This window comes from Callorhinchus milii, unplaced genomic scaffold (assembly GCF_018977255.1).
Source record: "Callorhinchus milii isolate IMCB2004 unplaced genomic scaffold, IMCB_Cmil_1.0 Scaffold4, whole genome shotgun sequence".
NCBI lineage: Eukaryota > Metazoa > Chordata > Chondrichthyes > Chimaeriformes > Callorhinchidae > Callorhinchus > Callorhinchus milii.
Window position 1 is genome coordinate 19,659,878 of NW_024704745.1, and position 24,047 is coordinate 19,683,924.

Below are 24,047 nucleotides of genomic sequence, written 5' to 3' on the forward strand. Positions count from 1 at the left end.
TCCTCACCCACGCATTCGTCATATCAAGTCTTGATTACGGTAACTCTCTCCTCATCGGCCTTCCCAACTCTTCCCTTCACAACCTGCAGATCATCCAAAACTCTGCAGCTCTTGTACTCTCACGCACCAGGCTCCGCGACCCCATCACTCCCACCCTCGCCCGACTCCACTGGCTCCCCATCCCCCAGAGGATCAAGTTCCAGATCCTCGTCCTCACCTTTAAGGCCATCCATGGCCTTGGCCCCTCCTACCTCTCTGCTGACTCCCTACCAACCTGCCCGCTCCCTCCATTCATGGGCTCCGGCCTGCTCATCAGGCTCCGACTTGCTCCATGTCTCCCGCCCGACCCGCCCTACTATTGATGGCCAGGCTTTCAACCTCTCTGCCCCCACACTCAGGAACTCCATCCCACAGTCCCTTCGCCTCGCTTCTTCCCTTGCATCCTTCAAGGCCAGTCTCGACCCTTCTCTTCGACCGAGCCTTTGGTTGCCCTCCCACCTCTCTGCCTTCCCTCACCCCACACCACCCCTCCCCCATGCTCGGGCCCCAACATCTGACTGTTCAGCGCTGTGGGATGTCCTCCCAACGTGAAAGGCGCTCTATGAATGTAATTTTGTTGTTGTTGTAATTTATACCAGTAATGCCTCAGTACTGCTGGTTCTGGTGTCAGCCTGGCTCAGCTGGTAGCACACTCACCTTTGAGTCAGAAAGTTGTGGGCTCAAGCCCCAAGTTGGGAATTTGAGCTCATAGTCTGGGCTAGTACTCGAATGCAGTGTTGGAGGACTGCGGGTATTTTTGGAGGTGCTGACCTTTCAATGAGTCTGCCAGTTCAGTTGGATGCTAAATTTCCCATGGCTTTATTGAAAAAGAGAAGGTAGTTTCTCCTGATGCCCTGGCCAACAATCTCCCAGATAAAATTGGTCACTCACTTCATGGTTGTGTGTGGGACATTGTGCGTAAATTGACTGCCGCATTTCCCTGCATATATACAGTCTCTGCAATTCACAGTAAAATCCTGTGAAGCACTTTGAAATGTCTTGATGACATGATAGTGCACTGAATCAAATGCAAGGATTATTATTACCGTACTATGTATCAAATGTTTTGCATTTGCTTTTTCTCTTCAAATCAGTGTGGTGATAAAACAATTGTGGGATGGCAGGGTGATGCATGATGCAGAGGCACTAAGTACTATGATATTGTGGGGTGCCGTGGGGGGGGACAATCTTTAATCCTTTATGCAACTTAGTGCCTTCATGATCTGAAGCAGCCTAGTGCTGCTTGGCTCTCATCAATGTCTGCGCTCCTGTGGCTCTGACCTCCTTGACCTTCCCGGCCTAGCCCTAAGACTGAACATGACCTAGGTATCAGGTTTGATCCCCAGCTTTCCCCCCAACCCGCGTCCAATCCCTCACTAGGCCGCGTTCCTTACCTTTGACACATTGCCCGCCTCCGACCTTACCTCACATCCAACGCAGCCAAAACCCTCGTCCGCGCCTATGTCACCTTCCGTTTCAACTATTCGAACACCCTCCAGCTGCAATATCCACAAAATTCAACAGTTTCAAAACTCCGTCGCCCATGTACTCACCCATACTAAACTTTGTACCTGATTCATACCAGTCTTTGCCAAGCTTCATTGGCTCCCATCACAGAACAGATCGATTTCAAGTTCCTCACACTCGTCCCCAAATCCCTTCACACCTTGACACTTCCCTACCTCTCCAACCTGTTTAGTCGACCCTAACAATACTCACTGCTACTGCTTGGTTGGCTCTGGCTTCCTGATTGTCCCTCGTTCCCTCCTTTCCACCATCGGCGGCCATGCTTTCAGCCACTATACCACAAAACTCTGGGACTTTCTCCAGCAATACCTCTGCCTTACCCCTCCTTCCCCATTTTTAAATCAGGCTTGAAGACCTTCCTCTTCGACTTTGCCTCCACCACCTCCTGCGTGAATGGTGCTATCTAAGTGCAAGTTGTTGTTGTTTGAAGAGGTGCTGAGTAGAGGTGCTTTCTGTGTAAGGGAGAGAGAAAGTTTTGCCTTGTATAACAAGAGCAGCTTTCGCAGAAGCCAGGGAGTAGGTCACATGTATCTTCTGGACTGTGGAGATGTGTGGCTCAATAACATCACAAAATCCTGGAAGGAAACAAATCATCAGATTTGATACCCACAAAATAAAATTACTCTCCAATCAATCCTTTTAAAAGTTTTAAATCAAACTTTATGAATCGAAATTATGTTGCGCTTCAAACACAAAATACACAGTCAATCCACTTTACAGTATCTCCAGTGGAGCGCTTTGAGACATCTCAACATCGTGATAAGTTGCTATCATGCAAGGATGATTATTAAATTATTGATCTTTCTCAAGCCTGTTTCTTTTACTTGTTTCATTTACTTGCACAGTGCAGAGTAAATGCTTCTAGACTGTAAATCTGCAGAACTTCATGAACTGCATTTAATATTGTATCATTTGCCGGATCAATATTTGTCAAGTGTCACAACATTGTTGATACAGTGACTCAGAATTGTGTGCTCCATGCACATCCGCTTGAGGGTTTAGCCCAATACTGGTGCAGCTGACTTGTGTGATTATTTGAAACTCCAATTGATATCTGTTTTAAAGGAACCTCTGGGGTAAATTTCACCTGGGCCTACAACACCTATTAATGTAGAATTTCAGGGTGTCCGAATTTGTCCAATTCTTCAATAGAGTAATTCTTCAATAAAGTCTTTAATTTTGAAGTTGTTTTTCAGCAAATTCTTTTACGAGCTAGAGAAAACGAGCTTGAGAATTAAAATTGAATTCAACAATTTGCCATATTCTGAACTTTCTTTACAAAGTATGTTGACAGATTTAATTTAGACCGAGCTAGCATTTCTATCCACTTGTTGTCACTGTAAACGTGACGGCCATAGATGTTTTTGTGTGTGATGGTTATTCTGCTCTATTCATCAGTGTAGCAAATCTTTTGGTAAATCCCATCATTAAATGTACATTTGAAATATTCACAGCACTAATAGGAGTCAATAGACCTCCATTGAGTAAATTGTGGATGGCATGATCGTGGCTCAGAAAAGTATAATAATAATCCTTGCATTTGATCTCGTGCCTTTTCACTTCGTTGAGGCATTTCAAAGCACTTCACAGGTTTAATGTAAAGTCGTTTGACTATGTATATTTTATGAGCAAGGAAATGTCCTTCAGTAATAAGTGATTTATATTCCCTCCTAAAAATATGCTTTGTCACTCTTCCATAGATGTTAACCTTTCTATTTTACACAATATAATACAAATTTATGTTTATAAAACACCTATTGCTTCACACCCACCTTCACCATAGAGCCCCTACCCTACATCTGTGACTTTCTGACACCCTACCAATGCACCTGCTCCCTCCGCTCGGCAGACAGTGGCCTCTTTGTGTCCCCCACCTGCCCGCCTCACCATCTGCGGTTGGGCCTTCAGCCTTTCTGCTCCCACTCTCTGGAACTCCATCCTGGGGTCCCTTCGCTTTGCGCCTTCCTGAGCTTCCTTCAAGGTCCATCTCTGTTTGGACTGCAACTTCGGTCACTTTTCCACCCTCACCACCCTTGGACCTCACCTCTGCTGAATCAAACCCCCAGGTCAAGTGCGGACCTTTGACTGTCCTGGTGCTTTGGCACATCTTCCCGAAGTGAATGAAGTTTGCTGATGTTGTTGTAGTTATCATTGAGTTTCATGTGCCATAACATGGCTTTATTCCTCTGAACTTTCATTTGTTTTCTTCCCAATCTCCAACTACGCCATTCATCCTTCCTTATGTCTTTTACATAATAAAACAGTGATCGTTTTCACTATGACTTTGCAATGGAACTTCCTGTTTTTTAGATAAATTTAATAGAAACAATGCTGAAGGAATAAATTCAGTGATTCACATTTGCTCTGTCTCCTGTCAGGAAACATCTAGTTCTAAACTCCAGTGTTCCATGTCATTCCACAGTACGGGCACAGTACTCAGTTTGTATGTGTACACGGAATATAGATGGTTGCTAATCTATTATATACAGGGTGTTATTTCCGACATAATCAGAACTATTCCATTGTTAAGTAAGCTATCAATTTCAATGTCTTGCTTTTTCTATCCCTATCTTTTTCTCTACTTCTCAATTTCCTTGGATGCAACGTTTCATAGTTATGCTTGCCTGCCTGAGGGAGACTCTAAATAATGCATCAAGCAAGTACTACAGAAGTGAAACTAGAGCAATGTCTCCAGATAAATGAAAGATGCCCTTCCTGTTCCCCAAGTCTCAGCTGGTTGCTCCTTTTAAATATGAAGGTAGTGGCAGTTCCTTGATATTGGACAGGCAGAATAATTTCTCAGCTGTAGTTGGAAGGCTTTCAGTTATCAGTCTTTACACACACTGCTACAATGAAGTGTGATTTGCTAATTCTGAGCAGCCCCTTGTCATCTTTCCCATTGCTACATTGCCAATTAAAGAAAAAGAGCCGTTTTTATTAAATGTGTGCCTGTACTCTTACCAATGTGAATAAGAAAGAGAATTATTTTCACTTGTTCACCACCAGAGATGAAAACAGCATTCTATAATATATGAAAATTTATTATCCCCAAATCACCTTTGTTAATTTGCTGCATATCATTTTTAGAGCTGGTGAAAATCTTTTTTTTCATCATCAGATCATATTGACAATTATTTTCAAATACTTTTCTTTAAATTTATTCGGATTTATTTTATTCATCTTTATGACCACCATTTCTGCACTTGGATGACACAGAAAATGAAACAAATAGACAATGATAATAACTAGCCGAGAATCAATCGCAGCCACCCAGGTCACCTCTCCTACCTCAAGAAAAGCACATGTCACCTGTTGGTGAGTCACTACATGTTCCATGTTTTATGTTTTTCCTCCTTCCCTCTGTGTTCACCTTTGACCCTACGGCACACTGTTTCTAAGGCTCCACTGTGTTTTGATACAATTTTTCTAAATTTTTCACTTTCCATTATCGTCAAAAGAAATTTTTGCTGAAAATGTATTTGCGTAGGATTGCATGCCTTGAATCCAGATGCACATAATGTGAGGTATTGTGAAATGAGAGTTAGTATAGCAAGAGGGAGATGAATCAAAGTTAAAAAGTTGTAAAGAAGACTTGAAATAAAAAAAATTACTGAGCCAGAGGTGAATCGGAATTTACAACGATGGGTTCCAGATGCTGGCATCTGAGGGACAGATATTTTTCTTGGAGCTCGTTATGTTTGGGAATCAGTAAGTTTATCAATATATTAGCATTGGGCAAATGCCATTGTGTTTGACAAGTGTAAAGGAGTATTGATGGATGCAATAAATTGGTGCCTCAAAATCTGAGAAACCATAAGCTAAATGATTTTATGACTACCAAAGTGTCAAGAAAGGGAAGACTAAGTGTTTCAATGAACCTTTGACACTTGGTACCAGGGGTCTCAAGGGGTGGAAACAAATGATTGGATGAACCAGTCATATGAACTAAATTGGGGTATAAGGGCCGGGGGTGGGAGTTGAGCTAAATTCGGGGAAGTGAGTTAGAGTCGGAGATGGATCTAACATGACTAACACCACTCAGATACTGAAACTTACCCAGAAGAGGTAAAATTGGTAAAATTGTGTTTTCCAAGAGTTGATGGTTTATTGAGGCTCGGCTGTTGTTAAAGTATAAGATTACATGATTTATTGAAGTTTGGTTAAACTCAATACTGTTAAAAGTATTTTTAAAGTATTGTCGATGTGTTATATTTATTGTTTTTGCATCGCTGTGCCGCATTCGGGAAAGTTATTGTTTACGGGTACTTGTCGGAATAAATGTGAATAATTTAAGAGAGCAAAAGTTTTGAGGATAGTTTGTGAGATCGCTCTGACTGGGCTTGTATTTTTGACAAAAATGAGGAGTGAAGGATTGTTCCTTTCAGAGTGCACCTGAAAGAAAAGTGTAATTCACACGTAAAGAAATAAGATAAGTGTACCCTGACAATAGTCATAAAATATATATATCAGCATAAGAGAATGTATCTGTAAATAGCGTAACAAGGATAGATACTCCACAGATTTGAGCTTATATAGTTGCTGGGAGACTGAAAAATTATAATGTGGTACAAACAATCTCTATGTGCCTACCATCTATGTCAGCCAGATGTCTGCCTTAGCCAGGTCAGACTGTATCAACTTCAACCCCAAAGGTACCAGCCACTGTGCTATTCTATTATTGTTAACAAACATTTCTTGAGGCTCCTTAAAAATCAGCTTTTCATGGCTTTCAAAATTCTGATGTTGAGCCATTGCCTTCAAGAATTCAAGTGTATTCTTCGATCTTTTGCTTTCATATCCCACAGTCAGTTTGAAAAAGTCATTATTGGAGACTTCTATTGTTTGCTAATAATTTATTATCATTAGTAAAAGCACATTTCTATTAACTGTGACTTTGGTTGATATTACTTTGCGCTAGTCAATTAGATGGGTTGTCTGCCTGATGGTTGGAGAATATTGGTTCCAAAGAAAGTCTGGTGAGTGTGTTGTTGTGATATTACAATCTTTGTACACAGGGTGATCAAAAGCAACAACAACAAAATTATATTTGCATAGCGCCTTTCACATCGGGAGGACGTCACACGGCGCTGACAATCAGAGTTTTGGACCCGAGTTGGGGGTCGGGATCAGGGAGGGTGGAGAACAGGGGGGAAGGAAGGTGACCGAAAGCACGGTCGAAGAGAAGGATCTTGAGACGGGTCTTGATAGAGGCAAGGGAGGGGGCGAGATGGAAGGACTGCGGGATTGAGTTCCAGAAGGTGGGACAGAGTTGCAGAAGGCTTGCCCGCCGATGGTGGAGCGGGTGAGGTGGGGGATGTGAAGCAGGCCATGGAGGGCTTTGAAGGTGAGGACCAGGATCTTGAACTGTATCCTTTGTGGGATGGGAAGCCAGTGGAGTCGGGCGAGGATGGGATGATGGAGTCGCGGAACCTGGTGCAGGAGAGAACACGGGCTGCAGAGTTCTTGATGATCTGCAACCTATGGAGGGAGGAGAAAAAGTCATGATAACTACCCTATTATCTAATAAAATATTTATCATCATTTCTTTAAGACTAATTAGACATTGTAACGGTATCATGACCTTTTGGTCACCCTGTTCTAGAAAATCCAAACTTTTTGTGATATTGCGATGCTAGTCCAAATTATTGCACCACCAGGAGTCATTGAATGGCCATTGTGTAAATGTATTGTGCAGTAAACATTTTTTGAATATTACAACCATCCATTAAATCTTCATAAACTATGTTCCTTCAAACAATTAACCCCATACTCAGAGCCATATTTTAGAGTTGGTATATTTGTCATTAAAATCCCAGTTTCAGGAAATGGATAATGTTAACTGCTGCCTTTTAAAAAAATTAAGTGGGAAGTTGAGGGATGCGCAGAAATTGATCTGACAGCAATGTTATGCAAAAGAATATTTTATGCTGAAGACGTCAATGGTTTAGTCTCTATAACTGGAAGAATGAAAAGGGCTTTCTCTCCCAATAAAATGGAGAAAATCTGAACTGAAAGGGCTTAAAGAAAAATCAATGAATATAACACTGAGGTAATAAGCAGAATTGTTTCAAATAAGATATATTTTTCTTTAATGTAATATTTTATTTTATATTCAGTTTGCTGCTTAGCTTAAGTGCTCTGGCATTCCTATTTCAGAAAGGTGACTTCAAGTCATCCACGTATAAAGGCCAATTTATTGAGTGGTGCTATAGAGTGGCATGACGGTAAATTGGGTTCATCCTCTGGACTGTTGGTCGTGCTGATGGTTGTTACTGAGACTGCTTTACTGTTATTGGGACCGTGAGTCATTATTATTATTTGTAGGATGCTGATAGGTCTGCCAAGAACTCAGTTGTTCTTCTTTCGCTTAGAATCCCAGAAATTTACAGAGCACACAAAGACCATTCAACCCATCGAGTCTGCATCGGCTCTCAGAGCATGGTGTTCATTCAATCCCTCTGCCCTCCCTTATCCCCATACTCTGTCAAGCCTCTATCTTTCATATACCTAATGAAAACTTGAATGAAAGTCTTATTTCCCTTCAAAAGATAGGCTATTGCAGAATTGGAGCTTCCATAGATGTAAAGTTGGGAGTGATTCTTATCCATGAGCCCAGTTGCTTTGTAGGCAGGATTGAAAAGAAATAAAGCAAATTACATATATTTTCTGTTTGCTTAAGAGAACAATAGTATGTGATTATTGTGTCTTGTAATTATGTCACCTTTTTTTTAGGAAAAAAAATATTAACGCACATTTTCTTGTGTTTACATATGTTCAAGTTACCCTTATGATCTAATCGAATACCAATGCCATTCATTAAAGTATTATTCCATTTGAGTTCATTAAAATATTTTTACAGATGCTCACCGCTCCATTTGTGACCAATTTATTATTGTTTTTGGTTTTGGAGGGATTATTATTAGGCTCTGTGTGGAGTAAGGAAACTTGCCCAAGGTTTCGCCCTCTGCCTGGAATTGAACTCAGGTCTCTCGCTTGCAAAGCGAGTGCTCTAACCACTGAGCTACAGGACTCTTTGCCAAACAATTTAGCAACAGGATTTCATCCCTTTTAAACTATTAACTGACTTACACATTAATTCAGAATTATGTCATATCATGAGCTTAAGTTACTTTTAAAAAAAGTATTTTATTGTTTCAAAATTTGAAGAAGGACATTGAAACCAAAAAGCAGTGCTGGCTTTGAAACATTAAGGCTGGAATTGAATATTGAAATATCAGCTCTTTAACTCTTTACTTTAACTTAAGTACTCTGAGATGTTACCCCATGTAAATGCTATATAAATGGACGTTTTGTTATTGTTGTTGTTCAGTATTGGTGTCAATATTTAATTTTACTTAAAATACAATATAAATTTACAGTTATATGGTTTCACATCGGGGGTTGTCCCAATGAGCTTAACAGTGCTGGCTGGGCACCTGAGCTGGGAAATAGGATCCGAGGGGGTGGGAAGTGGAAAGATAATTGAAATTGTGGTCAAAGAGGTCGATCTTGAACAAGGTGACGGATGGAGCGAGCCAGAGGGACTTGGCACGAACAGCATGTACTACTCCTTTCACTGTTACATAATGCAGTATTCTGCTGCCTTCTGTACAGTCCATTGAAATGAAGTGAATTGCTAAAGAACATTGGAAAATACAGCACAGCTTCAATCTGCCTGTCTTATAAATATGCTAAAGAGTCAGCAAGATATGGGCCAGAAACTCCATGTTAAAGAGATAGTCATGTCCAATATTAAAGCGGCAATCATTCCATTACTGTCTTAAATCAATAAAAAGCTCAGAATAATTAAACTGCTGAACAACAAGCATAACAATGTACCTAATGATCAAACATTCTTTAAATTTTTAAAGCTCATTAAATTCTTACAACTTGTTGCATTGCAGAGGTAAACTACAAAATTGATTAATCTGAATTTTTGCTCAGATAGCTGCAGGGATTAGAAAAGACTCAAAATTTACAGTCATATTGAAGCCCAGGATAAGTTGAATTCACATCTCCTGTGGATAGGTTGATGTTATGTGCAAAGAATTCCTCCAAGGTATTGGATGAATTCCCTTGACTCAGGTAGAATATCTGAAAACATTATCGTACATAGTCAATTGTATGACGAAAGAAGGAAGAGCCTGGGTTTGCCTGGTCCCATAGGACAGTGATGTTTAGCTTTATTGTCCTTTTAAGCTGCTTTTTCAAGTTTTCGCCCACAAAATATACAGTCAATTCACTTTACAGTATATTCTGTGAAGCACTTTGAGACGTCTCAAAGACATCCTAAGGTGGTATATCAAATGCAAGGATTATTATATTATTATTATAGCCAGAAACTAGATTTACTGTATGCGATGGTATTTTTTGTATGTGCATTTCTATGTGAGGCAGCATGGGTATGTATAAAAGCTTATCAATAAAACCAAGAGCAAGATTATTAATGTGAAGGTTGGTTGGCCAGGATATTGGTAGAAACTCCCTTCTCTTTTTGAACACCTGGCATCCTTAATATTTTCCTCAAAAGACCTTGGTTTAACATATTTTCCAAGAGACATTACCTCCAAAACTTAGCACTACCCAAGCTAAGTGTGCCAAAACAGTGGAAGACTAAATGAGAGGGTGCCCTGTAGAATAAACTGGGATGAAAATCTATTGCATCTTAGATTCTTTACACCGAGGTTTTGTGTTGCATTACAATTTCAAGCAGTGAGGTTCTATAATGGGCAGTGATAATTTCAAGCAGTGAGCGTCCTCTGATTGTGAGGGGATGAGAATGGAACTTGGGAAAATAAACTGGAAAATAATATTGGCAAACAAAGAGATAGAACAGCAATGGGAAACATTTAAACCAGTGATCAATAGAGTCCAGGAGAAATATATTCCACTAAAAAGCAAGACAAAGCTAAATAATAATGAGACACCATGAATGAATGAAGACATAAGTGCAAAGTTGAGACTCAGAAAAGAGACGTATGTAAACAACAAGAGAGAGCATGACAAAAAAGAATACGAACAGGTCAGGAAATCAGTCAAAAAAAAATTAGGAAGGCAAAGAGGAATTATGAAATTAAATTATTAAGAAATATAAAAAGAAATAGTAAAATATTTTACAGATATATAAATAACAAAAGAAAATCAAAATAGAAATAGGGCCACTAAGGGATGGACAAGATAAGCTCACAGGCCGCAGGAGTGAAATGGCAGATATATTAAATAATTACTTTGCTTCAGTATTCACCAGGGAGACGGATCAGGTGGGCATGACAGTAGAAGAAGAGATCAAAAATAATATAAGTACATTTAAGATACAAAGGGGAAATATAATCGAAAAACTAACAAAACTCAGAGATGGATTGCATCCACGTATATTAAAAGAATCGAGGAAGAGATAGCAGAGGCACTATTACAAATATAAAATAGCTCATTAGTAAAGAGAGTAGTGCCAGAGAACTGGAGGATAGCTAATGTTATACCTATATTTAAAAAGGGAGATAGAACAAGCCAAGGGAACTATAAACCTGTTGGCTTAACACTGGTGGTAGGAAATATAATGGTATCCTTACTGAAGGAGATAATAGAGAAACATCTAGAAGTGGAAAATATAATAAAGAATAATCAGCACAGATTTCAAATAGCAGAATGGATAGCAAGCTTGCTACAAAACAGAAAACAGAGAGTAGGGGTAAAGGGTAGCTACTCAGACTAGTAGGGCGTGGGCAGTGGTGTTCTACAAGGATCGTTATTGGGACCACTGTTGATCACAATATACATTGATGATTTGCACTCGGGAATCAGCAGTACAATTTCAAAATTTGCAGAAAACACCAAATTGGAGGGAGTAGTTAATACAGAGGAGGAGTGCAACAAATTACAGCAAGACATTAATAAACTTGCTGAATGGGCATTTAAATGGCAAATGCATTTCAATGTAGAAAAGTGTGAAGTGGCACATTTTGGTAGAAGGAATAAGGAAATCACATACATCCTGGAAAATAAAAACCTAAATGGGGTAGAGGAGGAAAGGGATCCAGGGGTACACATCCACAATTCACTAAAAGTAGCAACGCCATAAGGCCATAAAAAGGGTAAACTAGGCATTGGGGTTCATTTCTAGAGGGAATGAAATGAAAAGCAGGGAAGTTATGGTAAACTTCGTTTGAACTTTGGTTAGACCACACTTAGAATACTGTGTGTAGTTCTGGTCCCCATATTATAGAAGGGATGTGAAGGCACTGGAAAGGGTGCAAAGGAGATTCACAAGGATGATCCCAGAACTGAGAGGTTATACCTTTCAGAAAAGGCTGAACATGCTTGGACTCTTCTCTTGAAAAGAGGAGGGTAAGGGATGACCTGATAGAGATCTATAAAATTATGGAAGGTTTTGATAGGGTAGACATAGGGAAGATGCTTCCACTTGTGGGAGAGACCAAAACCAGGGGCCATCAGTATAAAATAGTCACAAATAGATCAAATAGAGAAGTTAGAAGAAATTTATTCACACAGAGAGTAGTGGGAATGTAGAACATGCTACCACAAGGGGTTGTTGAGGCAAATAGCACAGATGTATTTAAGGGGAAGCTAGATAGGTACATGAGGAAGAAAGGGATAGAAGGTTATGCTTGAAGGCTTAGTTGAGGAAGGGCAGGAGGAGGCTCACGTAGACCAGTTTCTATGCTGTATATTCTAATGTATTCTAATGATAAATAAAATGTGGAAATATGAAAAGTAATGCCATTCAAGTGATAATAATAACATTAATAATGATCCTTGCATTGCTGTAATGCCTTTCACATCGGCACAACATCTCCAAGCATTCACAGGATTTACTGTCAAGTATAGTGACTGTGTGTTTTGTAGGCAAATGCATCAGCTGTTTGCCCATAGCAATGGCCCACAAACAGCCGTGAAGTGAATCACCACTGATAAGGAATCAAACGATAAAATAATAAGAAAAAACAACCTGAATTTTTATAATCTCTTATCATGTATCAATGTTTCAGTGCTTCATAAGTAATTACTCTCAAGTGAGTTGACCAGGACTTGTAGACAAATTTACCACCACTGATGGACCATTCTTATATCTGTACAGATAACACCTAGTGGTCATACTAACAACTATTTTCTTATCCATTTCATATAATCACAGTTTTCAGGCTTTCAAGTGTAAATTTGATATTTTCTGTTGAACACTCGTAATAGATAAGATTTCTTCATGTGCACTGCCAAAGCCTTTACACATTCCTCCAATTCAGCAGTACCATTGATTGATCTTTTCTTCGAAAGAAATGTATTTATCAAAATAGCAAATCCAAGAGTAATCCCCACCTGGTAAATAAATGAAGGATGCAATTTTCTTTTTAAAGGATGATATACATAGAACAATATTGCAATGTTCAATCCCTCCACACTGCTAACAATTCAGGACATGTATGGCAGAACCTGAAGCAGAGCCACGTGTAGGGATTAGCTCATTACCTCAGTATATTTCATGTCTTTTAATAAACAGGTTTGCTTTGTAACCTTGTTTATCCATCTGGAATTTAATGATGTTTTTCCTCAATACATTAAAATACATTACAGCAAGTTTCTTCTCTGCATTGGATAGTCATTTTCAAAATCCCTCATTGTGTTTGGGTAGTGTGTCCGTAAATACCGTGTCCTTTAATATTAATTATTTTAAAGACTTGTCTTCATCACACTTTTGCTGACTATGATAAGTGACTTCCTCTCATCATCAGCAATGGTTACATTCAAAAATGCAGTGGAAATGACATGGGCAGATCCATAGACACAGATTGGTAAGATAAAAATGTGCATTCAAATCTGGAATATGAGGAGAAAGTGCCAGAGAATGTAGGCAAGGTGGCTGAAGGCACATTCACTAATACTAGGATAGAGGGGTCCCTGCCAGGTGATGTGAAGCAGACTGTGAGTTCTCAGCAGCATTGAATTACAAATCCTAGGTTTGACAAAAGGCCACAGAAAGCTATGTAATGCACTGAACACTTCAGTGAAATTTGAAGTAACAGTACCTATGATCTTAGTGCAATAAATTATTACGATACAATATAGCCTTTTCATGCTCGTTTCCGGTCATAGTTAAAATTTTGACTGATAATTATCACCGGAAATATTACATCACCAAAAATTGTGTTTTAAACAAGGCGATAATCATTGATGGTCACTGTTGCCCATTCCTCCATTGACTTTGACAGAATAATTTAGACTGACCCCTCTGATTACCATCATTCTCGTTGCTACTTCGACACCAGTAAAAGCCCCTTGAGAGTTTAAAGTATATGTTCTCCAGGAAGAACTCCATAGTGTGTTATTCCAATCCACAACAACTCGACTCTGACCCCAAATGGCCTTGAACTCACAGATCGGCATGATGTGCTCAGGGCTCTCTGCCTTGTGGAGTCCTGTAGCTTTGTGGTTAGAGGACTCGCCTAGCAAGTGAGAGAATTCCCAGCAAGACAAAACGTTGGGTAAGTTTCCTTACTCCACAATCTCAGTTTACCTAGTCATAAGTAGGAAGCTGGTTGTTAGTCGATTGGAGGATCACTTTTTCAGAGGTAATAATTCCTTCAAAATAAAAAATTAAATAATTTGGTTACTCGATCCACGACTGTTTGTGAGACACTCTGCTGTGCGCAATTGGCTGCCGTGTTTCGCCCACAAAATATACAGTCAATTCACTTTACAGTATATTAAAGTTTGGGGCATCTCGAAGACATGATAAGGCGCTATATCAAATGCAAGGATTATTATTATTATTGTTATTGTTGTTATTATTATTATTATCCATCCCAATGCACTTTTTTTTAGCATTGAGGCATCCCTTATGCTGTCATTTTCCCAGTAATACTTACTTTTTCAATCCCAATTTCAGACCAAGAGATCTCATCTTATGTCACTGGTCATTGTAATATAGTATATTGTTACACTCATGAACTGACTTTGGATTTTGGATTAACTGATTATTTACAGATGTAGAATCATGGGCCTGTTTGATGCAGTTGTGGATGGAAGAGGAAATCAGGAGTTGATTAAAAGACCAAGTTAATAGCCGAATGATTCAGTTTGTTCAGTGATCCATAACCTTGCTTATAATTAGTACAATTGAACTGCATGATCATTGATAAATGCCTCCCAATATGCAATGATGCTTAGGGAATTGAATTACATGCAGATGTCCTGTAAAGGTCAGACTGTAATTTTGACAATCCAGCTTTATTGATCTCCTATGTAAAATGTTCTTAGTATTACTAACTTCCTAAAACATCAAAGATCTGAAGACTCCCATTAAATACAGGGTGGCCCATTTAGAATAATACCCGATTTGGTGCAGGTTCACATATTGTTCAGATCGCCTGTGGAACAATCTTATACAGTTGCCGTGGCCAGCATTGCCTGCATGTTGCACACATGTGTACTATTCGCAGGAGGCATCGCTGAGGTCACTTTTTTGTACACTTCATGAAAAACCGTTTTACATACAAGGGCTTAAGGTTCACTCAATCGACAGGACTCTTGAGTGTCGGTTCAAGCCTCAAATTGGAACTTGAGGGTGATGTTTCATTGCAACAAGAACAACAACAAAAACAACAACAAAATTGCATTTGTATAGCATGCATTGTCAGAAAGTGCTATTTTTTTTCAATGAGATGTTAAACTATGGTCCCATCTTCCTCTTCAGATTAATGTTAATTATCCTATAGTATATTTTACACCATTGACTTCTGCGTTTGCTACAAAAACAGTCAATTCATTAACCCGTCAAGCCTCTTGAGTTGTTTTGATGTAATCAAGCTTTATAAAAATCTAATTTTCTTCTTTCTTTCAAAACTATCACTTACTTGTACACGAGTTAAAGTTAGCTAAAAAGAAATATTCAGAGCTTGGTAATTTAAATATGGCTAAAAGATTAAGGCTTTTTGAAAGTCTTATGCATTATTCTGCAATAATGCACTCCTTTGCTTTGCCTAAAAAATATAGTCACTACACTTTATAGTAAAATCCTGTGAAGCGCTTTGAGACCTCCTCCCGACGTGAAAAGCACTGTATCAAATGCAAGGATTATGAAGGATTATTATTTATCTAATGAGTCTTTAATAATCCTTGCATTTGATACAGTGCCATTTACGTCAGGAGAACATCGCAAAGTGTTCCACAAGATTTATTTTTGGTCAGGTGTGTGTCTGACATATGCAGATACCCATCGCCATACACTTAAGGATGGTGATGAATTTCTGCATGTGTCAGACACCTGGCTGACCAAAAGAAAATTAACAGTCCCACAGTAATTATAAAGAAGCATGCCACATTTACCATGGAATGAATCATTGGCCAATTGTGTCACATATGTTTTGCCTTCTAATTCAATTTTCTTTCTCTGACATAAGCCCAAAGGGGATAATACTTGCCTTCTGGCCGAATCATTTCTTTGACAGACAACATGACTTGTTGAATCTTGAAACATCTTAGCTTTTTATCTTCTTTAATTTCAAGTTGTGTCACATTTATAGTTTGGAACAGCCTCTTCTGTTTCATTATGTCTTGTGCAATGTGTTTCTTTTAAGCATACATTTTATTGAAAGTTATGGTTATCACATAAGAGAGATCAGTGCCACTGAGTAGAATGCTAGCTCGGTTTCAGGATTTACCATTCACTAAATTAGGTGCAGTTAAGAAACTTTGATTATAATTCACTAATATGCTGTTGCTTTAACCTTAGAAGAATAGCTCAGTGCGTATTTTTCCCTTTGTGAGCCATCCTTGTATCTGACTTAGTCTGCTGGCTTCAAGATAAATAAGAATCTACAGGGTGACCAAAAAGTTGTGATTACAATGTCTAATAAGTCTTAAAGAAATGATTTTTTTTGGATAATAGGATAGCTGAAAATTAAAACTTTTTGGTCACCCTGTATAGCCTGGATTAACATAACTTAAGTTCATTTCATGTGGGAACAATATACATAGTTGAAAGTTTGGGATTTCATGGCCTTAGATTTGAGCACAGTTTCATGAAGTGCAAAGACAGTGCTCTTCACTCCTTTTCGACCTCGCCTTCGGTCACCTTCGTATACCTACCCTCCCTGCCCTCCACCCCACCTGTACCCAGCTCCCCTGCTCAGATCCAAATCCCTGACTATCCATTGTCTTGGGACATCCCAAGGCAATTCCAGGCAGGGCGAAACCTTGGGCAAGTTTCCTTACTCCACACGCCTAATAATAATCCCTCCAAAACCAAAAACAATAATAAATTGGTCATTTTCAATCTACGACTGTTTGTGAGACATTGCTGTGCGCAATTGGCTGCCGCGTTCGCCCACAAATATACAGTCAATTCACTTTACAGTGTGTTCTGTGAAGCGCTTTGGGACGTCCTCCCGACGTGAAAAGCGCTATATCAAATGCAAGGATTATTATTATTATTATTATCCTCCTGATGTGAAAGACACTATACAAATGTAATTTGTTGTTGTTGACAGTGGGGAGGTACAGCGCCACCTGTGCTGTTAATGGTGGGCAGAAGGGTGAAGGTACAGTGGCTGAAGGCTCGGCCACCAATGGTGGGTGGAAGGGGTGGGGGGACATGCAGTTGAATGTTTGCCCGGCAAAAGGGGCAAGAAGAAGAGTGAGGCTGGAAAAGAACAGATGTGAGGGTGTAAAGGGGATCTAAAAGTTTATCCACAAGGGAGCCAGTGGAGCTTTAAGCTACAGCTTTAACTTACTGATTGTAGCATGCAAACTGAAAAACCCTGTTTGGAAAATATATTTAAAGAGAAAAGTGAGATTCATGGGCAAAGGAGTCAAGGCCTGAATTGGAATATAGGATGCCATCATCTGTGCATGGAAAGTGGGTCAAAAATTAAAGTTGATCCTCATTCTCACAATGTGATTTTCAAACATTCTACCTCATGAGCATCTCTTTATTTTGCTGTTATTGCAGGCGGACCAAATTTCATTTGCTGGAGGAAACTGAAACCCTTTCACCACAACCTGCACATTGCTGGTGATTCAGTAGTTGAGGCGTCTTCTTCTGAAGTCTCATAAAAAGGGTAATCATTTGTGCTTTCTTACTCTCGAGAGAATAAAAAGTAAATGTGAATTTAAATATTAAGAAAATATTGATCTTCTTACGAATGTTAAAACAGATTGTTTTGACACCTTGCAGTTTCCTTCAAGTCCTTGGGATATTTTCTGCTGCAGTGTTTCACACAGTGGTGATGTAAATTGTTGTGTCATGGCTGATCATACTAAGCGGAAAGTCAGTTCCTTTGATCTGAAAACAATTGGGAACCCTTTGTGTTACTGCTAAGTGTCTGGTTATATATTATATATATAATATATTAATGCTTACATTTGATACAGCACCTGAACACTTCTTCGAGAGTAAAGTCCTTACAATGAAGGCTAAAGACTTTCCTGTGGTCTAGATTTAATAGCTAGGGGTATAAAAGTTGGCTTTCTTGCGATTAACCTTCCCAATAGTGCCCTACTTTATTCTAATTGAAGTCACAACTATTATGCTGCTACAGTACAGATATTCCTCTGAGGTTAAGGCTGTGGTGCATTTTCTTTGGTCAGTCAGGTGTCTGACACACAGAACTCATCCATGTGCTTATTCAGTATTCAGACGAGACCGAGGTCTGCATAGGCATGCCACCTAAGCATGGAAATGTCGCTTTATCTGTAATGAAACGAGCCTTCTCCCTGAAGGGATGAACCTAATTCTGGAAAGTATTAGGCACAGGTTAGCAAGAATCAAGCTTTGAGGGCCCAGGGTGTGCATTGGGGTGCTGCTGGAGTTTAACCAGTCATTGAGAGCTGTCTGGCAAGCTTTCCGTTGCTTGTCCACAGTGCTGAGGGTCAGGTTAGTGAAGGTTAGAGCATTCTCTCGTGAAGCCACTTTCCCTTTTTCCCCAACAAATCGATCTCACTCCTAGATTTTGTGAAACCTTCAGGAGCTCAGAACCATTAAGGAAAACTGTTTGGAGACACATCTTATATGCCCTAAACGTTAATCTGTTTTGTCATTTTGAGACAAGAATGACAAGAGTACCCCTCACCCCATCTTAGGTGCAGTCCCAAAGGACTCACTGTTATGCCCCACTGAGTATCCCAGCATTCAAGATGGTGAGTGAGGTCAGTGCATGAGATTCCCAGGTGAGTCCAGCAACAGCATAACATGATCGGCAAACAGAGCCACCACAATTCTAACAGAAATGTCTGGAACAGGTAAACCATCCATTCCTCTTGATGCCATCCAATAAATCATTTGTGATTAAAGACATCGAATCTGGTGGGTGACAGTACACAACCTCGACTTACCCACTTTTCAAGAGGGTGAGTCATCGAGTCCACGCTGTCAGTTGTTACATAAACCAGGCTCATCCTTTATCCTTTACATGGCAGAGTAGTTCAGCACAGTCAGTGATAGTGCAAAGGACATCAGCCGCTGTGACCTCTCAGTCACTCTTTCCCCCACAGGATCAGTACCTTGCCCAAGACATTAAATGTTGTCTTGACAGAAGACAACTGGCCAATAGTCTGAAGTTGCTCAGCAACACCAGACAACACAGAGAGCTGAGGACTTAGCAAGTCATTCAAATCACAAAATGTCTTGTCAGGGAACAGAAGCATGAGCTTTACTCTGCATTTACACATGTTGACCATTATTTGGACGTACTTAGTAGTGACTCTGAGAGTTTCAAAGGACACTGATATTCCTCACCTTGATGAGCACAGAATTACACAAAAACTTTTTTTGAAAAAAAGTCCATCTTACAACTTTAACCATACTGTTTTGAACATCTCCTGTTTTGCCATGAAATTTTGCAAGATTGAGCATAGGCAAAATAATTGCTGAAAATTACTTTATGTACAAAATGTACTGCAGAACCTTTGAAGTGCATTACCATTCTTATCAAAGAATTACTTTGTTCAAGACTTCAAAATGGTGAAATAATTTGTTTTCTATGCTTCCTGTCCCTAATAGCTGGTCACCCTAAAATGATTTTCTTGTGTCATGGTGCAGTGTTTGTAATAATGCTGAGAAAAGTATATTTTGGGGTTTTTTTCTCCCAGTCAATTTCTGTGCAGGATAAGACCACAAGATATTCGGGTCAAAGCAGCTCTTCCGTCTATTTGATCTCATCCTTTCAGAAATCTCAACCTGTCATCCTACCCCAACAACATCAGGCTATTTCTTGAATGAAGCCAGCATACTGGCTCATCTATCCTTCCTGGTAGCATTGATTACCCTCTGGGTAAAAAATACTTCCTGGTGTCTGTCCTGAAAATGCCCTTTGCAACTCTAAACATGTGTCCTTTTGCTCATCTGCCTGTGTGTATCTGAAGCAGTCCTGGAGGTCAGTGTTCATGGTCAGTATCTGTATCCTCTCTTACAAACTCTCTCACTCACAATTTCTCCAGCCTACTCCGCTACCCAATACTCATGCCTTTACAAATCTCCAAAGCCATCATACTCAACAGCTTTCTCTGCACAGAGCTGTGACACAGCCATGCAGCTTAGGCATCAGCTATCCCTTCTACCCTGTCCCCTCCTTCTCGAGTCCCAGTGATACAAGGGAGTTTCCTCACTATGTGTCTTTGAATTCCCCAGGCTGTTCCACTTATCAATCCTCCCAATGGGGAGAAAACCAATAGCCATTGGGAGGAGGAGCGTTCCTCCCAAATTCATTAGCCAGTTTGCACATTAGTTCCTACCTGGCTTCTGATAACACATCGCCCACCCTTCAAAAATCTCAGTCGGAAGAGCCTCTGAGGCATTCGTTTTCCCATTGACACGATCTCCACAGGCATAAATACAATGGCTATCCATTTCAGGCCTTGATTTTCCAATTATAGTGACTTGCGATAGTTGACTCCACAGCTAAACCTGGTTTAATAAACTTTGGTGTTGCATCTTATACCTTTGGTTTGCTGATATAGCTTTAGACCTAAGTAATTCCGAAACCTTGAAGCAGGAATATCCCAGTTTTCTGGATTCTCTTGCAGGTTTCTCTCTCAATGTAATCCACCTTCAGTCATGCCACTTGGCTCTAAGATGATGTAAAGTACTTGTAAGCCTTTGGAACGTATCATGGAGACTTTGGAAAATGCTGAGTATGCATGAATAAAGGCATTTAAATAATGGATTTATTTTCCAGTTTAATGAAGGGCAATGTATCAATTTTGCTTTGCAAGTCTCTGATTCTCCAGTTGGTTAGACAAGTGTCCAGCTGCTGTGTAACTCTTTCAGTCCCTTAGCATCTTTTATGAACTACAGAAAATTGACTTCAAAGTTAAGACTGAATTCAACAATTTGCCAAATTCTGGATACTTTAAAATGCTATATAAATAGAGTAAATCTAGACCCAGGTGGAATTTATCCCCACAAGTGTCTAACATTACATTTTGGTGGGTGGGAAAGAAATTCCCTCTGAGTCTAAGTTTATAATAGTTTCTTAGCATTTTAGAAAGTGTAAAGTGTAACAAGTTTTTAAATCTTGAATTTTAGCTATTTTTCTGTAATTCTTCCAAGTACGCACAGAAAAACAGCTTCACTAACATTTTGGGTGCTTACTCTGGAAGGGCAGAATTGTAGAGTCATATGTTCCAAATTGGCAGCAACAAGAAATATCAATAGGTAATTCTCAACTAGTTTCAGGTATGAATACCTCCTTTTTCATCCCCTCTCCCATCCCGGACTGAGGCATGGTGGTAATGTCAAATACCAGCAAAGCCACCTTTGTTGGAGCAGAGTGTCATACTACTCAGCTCCTGTTAACCGTGCAAGCCAAAGCCCTAATGGGTAGGGTGGTTCTAGCTGGACAAGCAATGGGAAAACTTGGCAGAATGCAATATCAATGGCAAGCTCTGAGGTTTTAGCTGGTTAGACTCCAGCAGTATCCAATGCACACTCTGGGGTCCCCAAACCTTGGCTCTTGCCAACCTGTACTACCGGAATTAGGTAAGCAAGATGTGTCCCTCCAGGGTGAGAGTGCGCATTCCATTCCAACAATCTATCTCTGGAATTTCCATATGTAGGTGGGATGCATGGAAATCTCAGCTTGGTTTGGATACTTAACAACAACAACAACAAGATTCTATTTATAGAGCGCCTTTCACGTCGGGAGGACGTCCCAAGGCGCTGATGTCCCACTTAAGCACGGTGATGGGTTTTCACATGTGTCAGACCAAAAAAAAAGAGCAATTGAGTTTACTGGTAAGGTATGAATGAGTAAAGTTTTTTTTACTAAAACATTGGAAAATCTCAACCCCCATGATTTGTCTATTCCTACAGCTCCTCCTCCTTTCATTATCTCTTAACTGGTTATAGCTGTCTCTGTGGTAGATCTTGCTTTCCTGATACATCTTCTCTTTCCTCTTATGTTTTAGAACATAATCATGCCAAGCCATGTGTGTGCTTTGAAGATGGATTGAAACAATGACTATATAGCTATGGCTTCTGCCTTAGAGTATCATTTTTTGCTGACCAGGATGTGTGTCTTGAGATAATATTCTCAGTTTTATTCATTGCATATTGTTCTGAAGTTATTTTATTGCTGTTACTCTAAGAGTTTTATTATTGACATTTGATTGCACTCTTTGGTATCTCGATGTATCTGAAACTTTTGTAAGTAAAATAGCTTGAATCTTCTTCCCTTGTATGACTCTTATCTTGCTCTCATCTATATGTTCTCATTTACCTGTTACCTCTGTGTTGCCTTATCCGTGTCAGAGTGCAGCTTCTTGACAGTGCCATTTGTATAACACACCAGTGTAGTAATCTGATTGGTGCATTTCCTCTCATGTATCCAGGGCTGATATATCCATACCACAGAAGCAGAATACATAGCCTCAAATTAACATCTGTAATATATTGCAGTTTAGCATTTCACATTCACTCCTAAAACCAGCTAAATTCAACTATACTAGTGGATGAAATACTATAGTGGTCTCATTCTATGTTCCAGACAATAGATATGTGTAAGGGAAGAGGTGGACTATTTGAGCCTCAAAGCATCTTCCCAACATAGAATAGTTTGTTATTGATAGTTATAGATCATTTGTAAAATTGTTGTATGCAATTCAGCAGACTGTGTACGTTACTATAACTGAAACTACACAATGTGGATAGATTTGATGTTTGTAGATGGATAAACATGGACTAAATAAACTGTATTAAATTCTAGATTAGACAGACTTTTGTTATAAACCATTCGATATGGATTTGCATTTTGAATTCAAATATCATAATTCTGAACACAAGCCTACTGGATTTAGTACAGTGGGGTAAATTTATGCTGATCGCTATATATAATGATCTTTTCATTATATTATATGGTATCTATATAATGATAATTCAGAGTAAATTCGACCTAATGAGTTGTGAATTTTTATATTTAAAACAAAACATTGTGATCCAATGTGATATCTAATTGATTTCCTTAATAAAAGAAACAGGAAATATCTCATGCCAACCCATGGGATATGTGCTGCATTGTGTGAGGTATATCCAGGTACCACTTGTTTTCTTTATTACAGAATTCCATTAGAAACTGGCATCCATTAAATCCAATTGACTGAAGATCATTGTGGTATGTACCTCCAAAGAAAATTAGGTGCAAATATTAATTTAAATTGGGATTATATTGAAAGGTGGTTTGAAAACCAATTATATCACTGAAACATTTCCCCATGTACTGTTTATTCTTCATTACTGCATTTCTAGGAATCACAAAGGCAATTTCATGAATAGCGCGCAACGTTCTCTCGTGCTAAATTAGTAATTATGCACAGATAGAGACAATTCTAATTTGAGCTGTCTTACTTTAAACTGAAAGTTATTTGCACTGGGTATAATTCAATAAGAATGCTTTAGTTCCTAAAGTGATATTAGAAATCTAAAGCAAACAGAATTGTCACTACTACCATTGCCCACATTGTCTGTGTATTTAATTTGCTTGGTGTTTTGTTTTCAGTCATAATCAAATTTAAACTATACAATCTGTATCAGTACTGAAGGCTAGAACTTCTTAGAGTTTGAACATGGAAATGTTGTTTGAATGTTTCTATTAAACTCTACTTTAATTCCCTCCCATAGCCTCTTATAAATTTATAACACAAACTGTTTTATTCTGTACTTTAATTATCTCTTTTAATTTTCCCCATTTTCTGCAGTGATTTTTCTGATTTTCTGGTATGCACCTTTTGTGTTAATTGAATGATTAAAACTGTTAAAACTTGTTTTCCATTATTCCCCTTTTTTCTTGTCTCCCATTGTTTGTATCTATCATTATTTTAATGAGCTCTCTTCTATAAGACAGTGTATGTGGGACACTGATGTGCGCAGTTGGCTGCCGCTTTTGCAATAGCCTACGGAGCTCCTCAATAAACAAATAAACTGGGACTGAGATAACGTTTCGATACTTCTGGTTAAAAGATAATTTTGGCTTTACCAT

The 24,047-nt window shown here is 39.2% G+C and overlaps 1 protein-coding gene across 1 annotated transcript in view; it reads left to right on the forward strand.

Annotated features, from left to right (window-relative positions):
- Window positions 1-22,145, forward strand: part of LOC103177501 (CTP synthase 2) — a 215,197-nt gene extending 193,052 nt beyond the window's left edge. The window contains exons 19-20 of the mRNA XM_042334322.1: window positions 17,528-17,636; window positions 21,982-22,145. Of these exons, the coding sequence (XP_042190256.1) occupies window positions 17,528-17,594 (67 nt within the window). The 3' untranslated portion in view covers window positions 17,595-17,636; window positions 21,982-22,145. The remainder of the gene's footprint in view (window positions 1-17,527; window positions 17,637-21,981) is intronic.
- The last annotated feature ends 1,902 nt before the right edge of the window (window positions 22,146-24,047 follow it).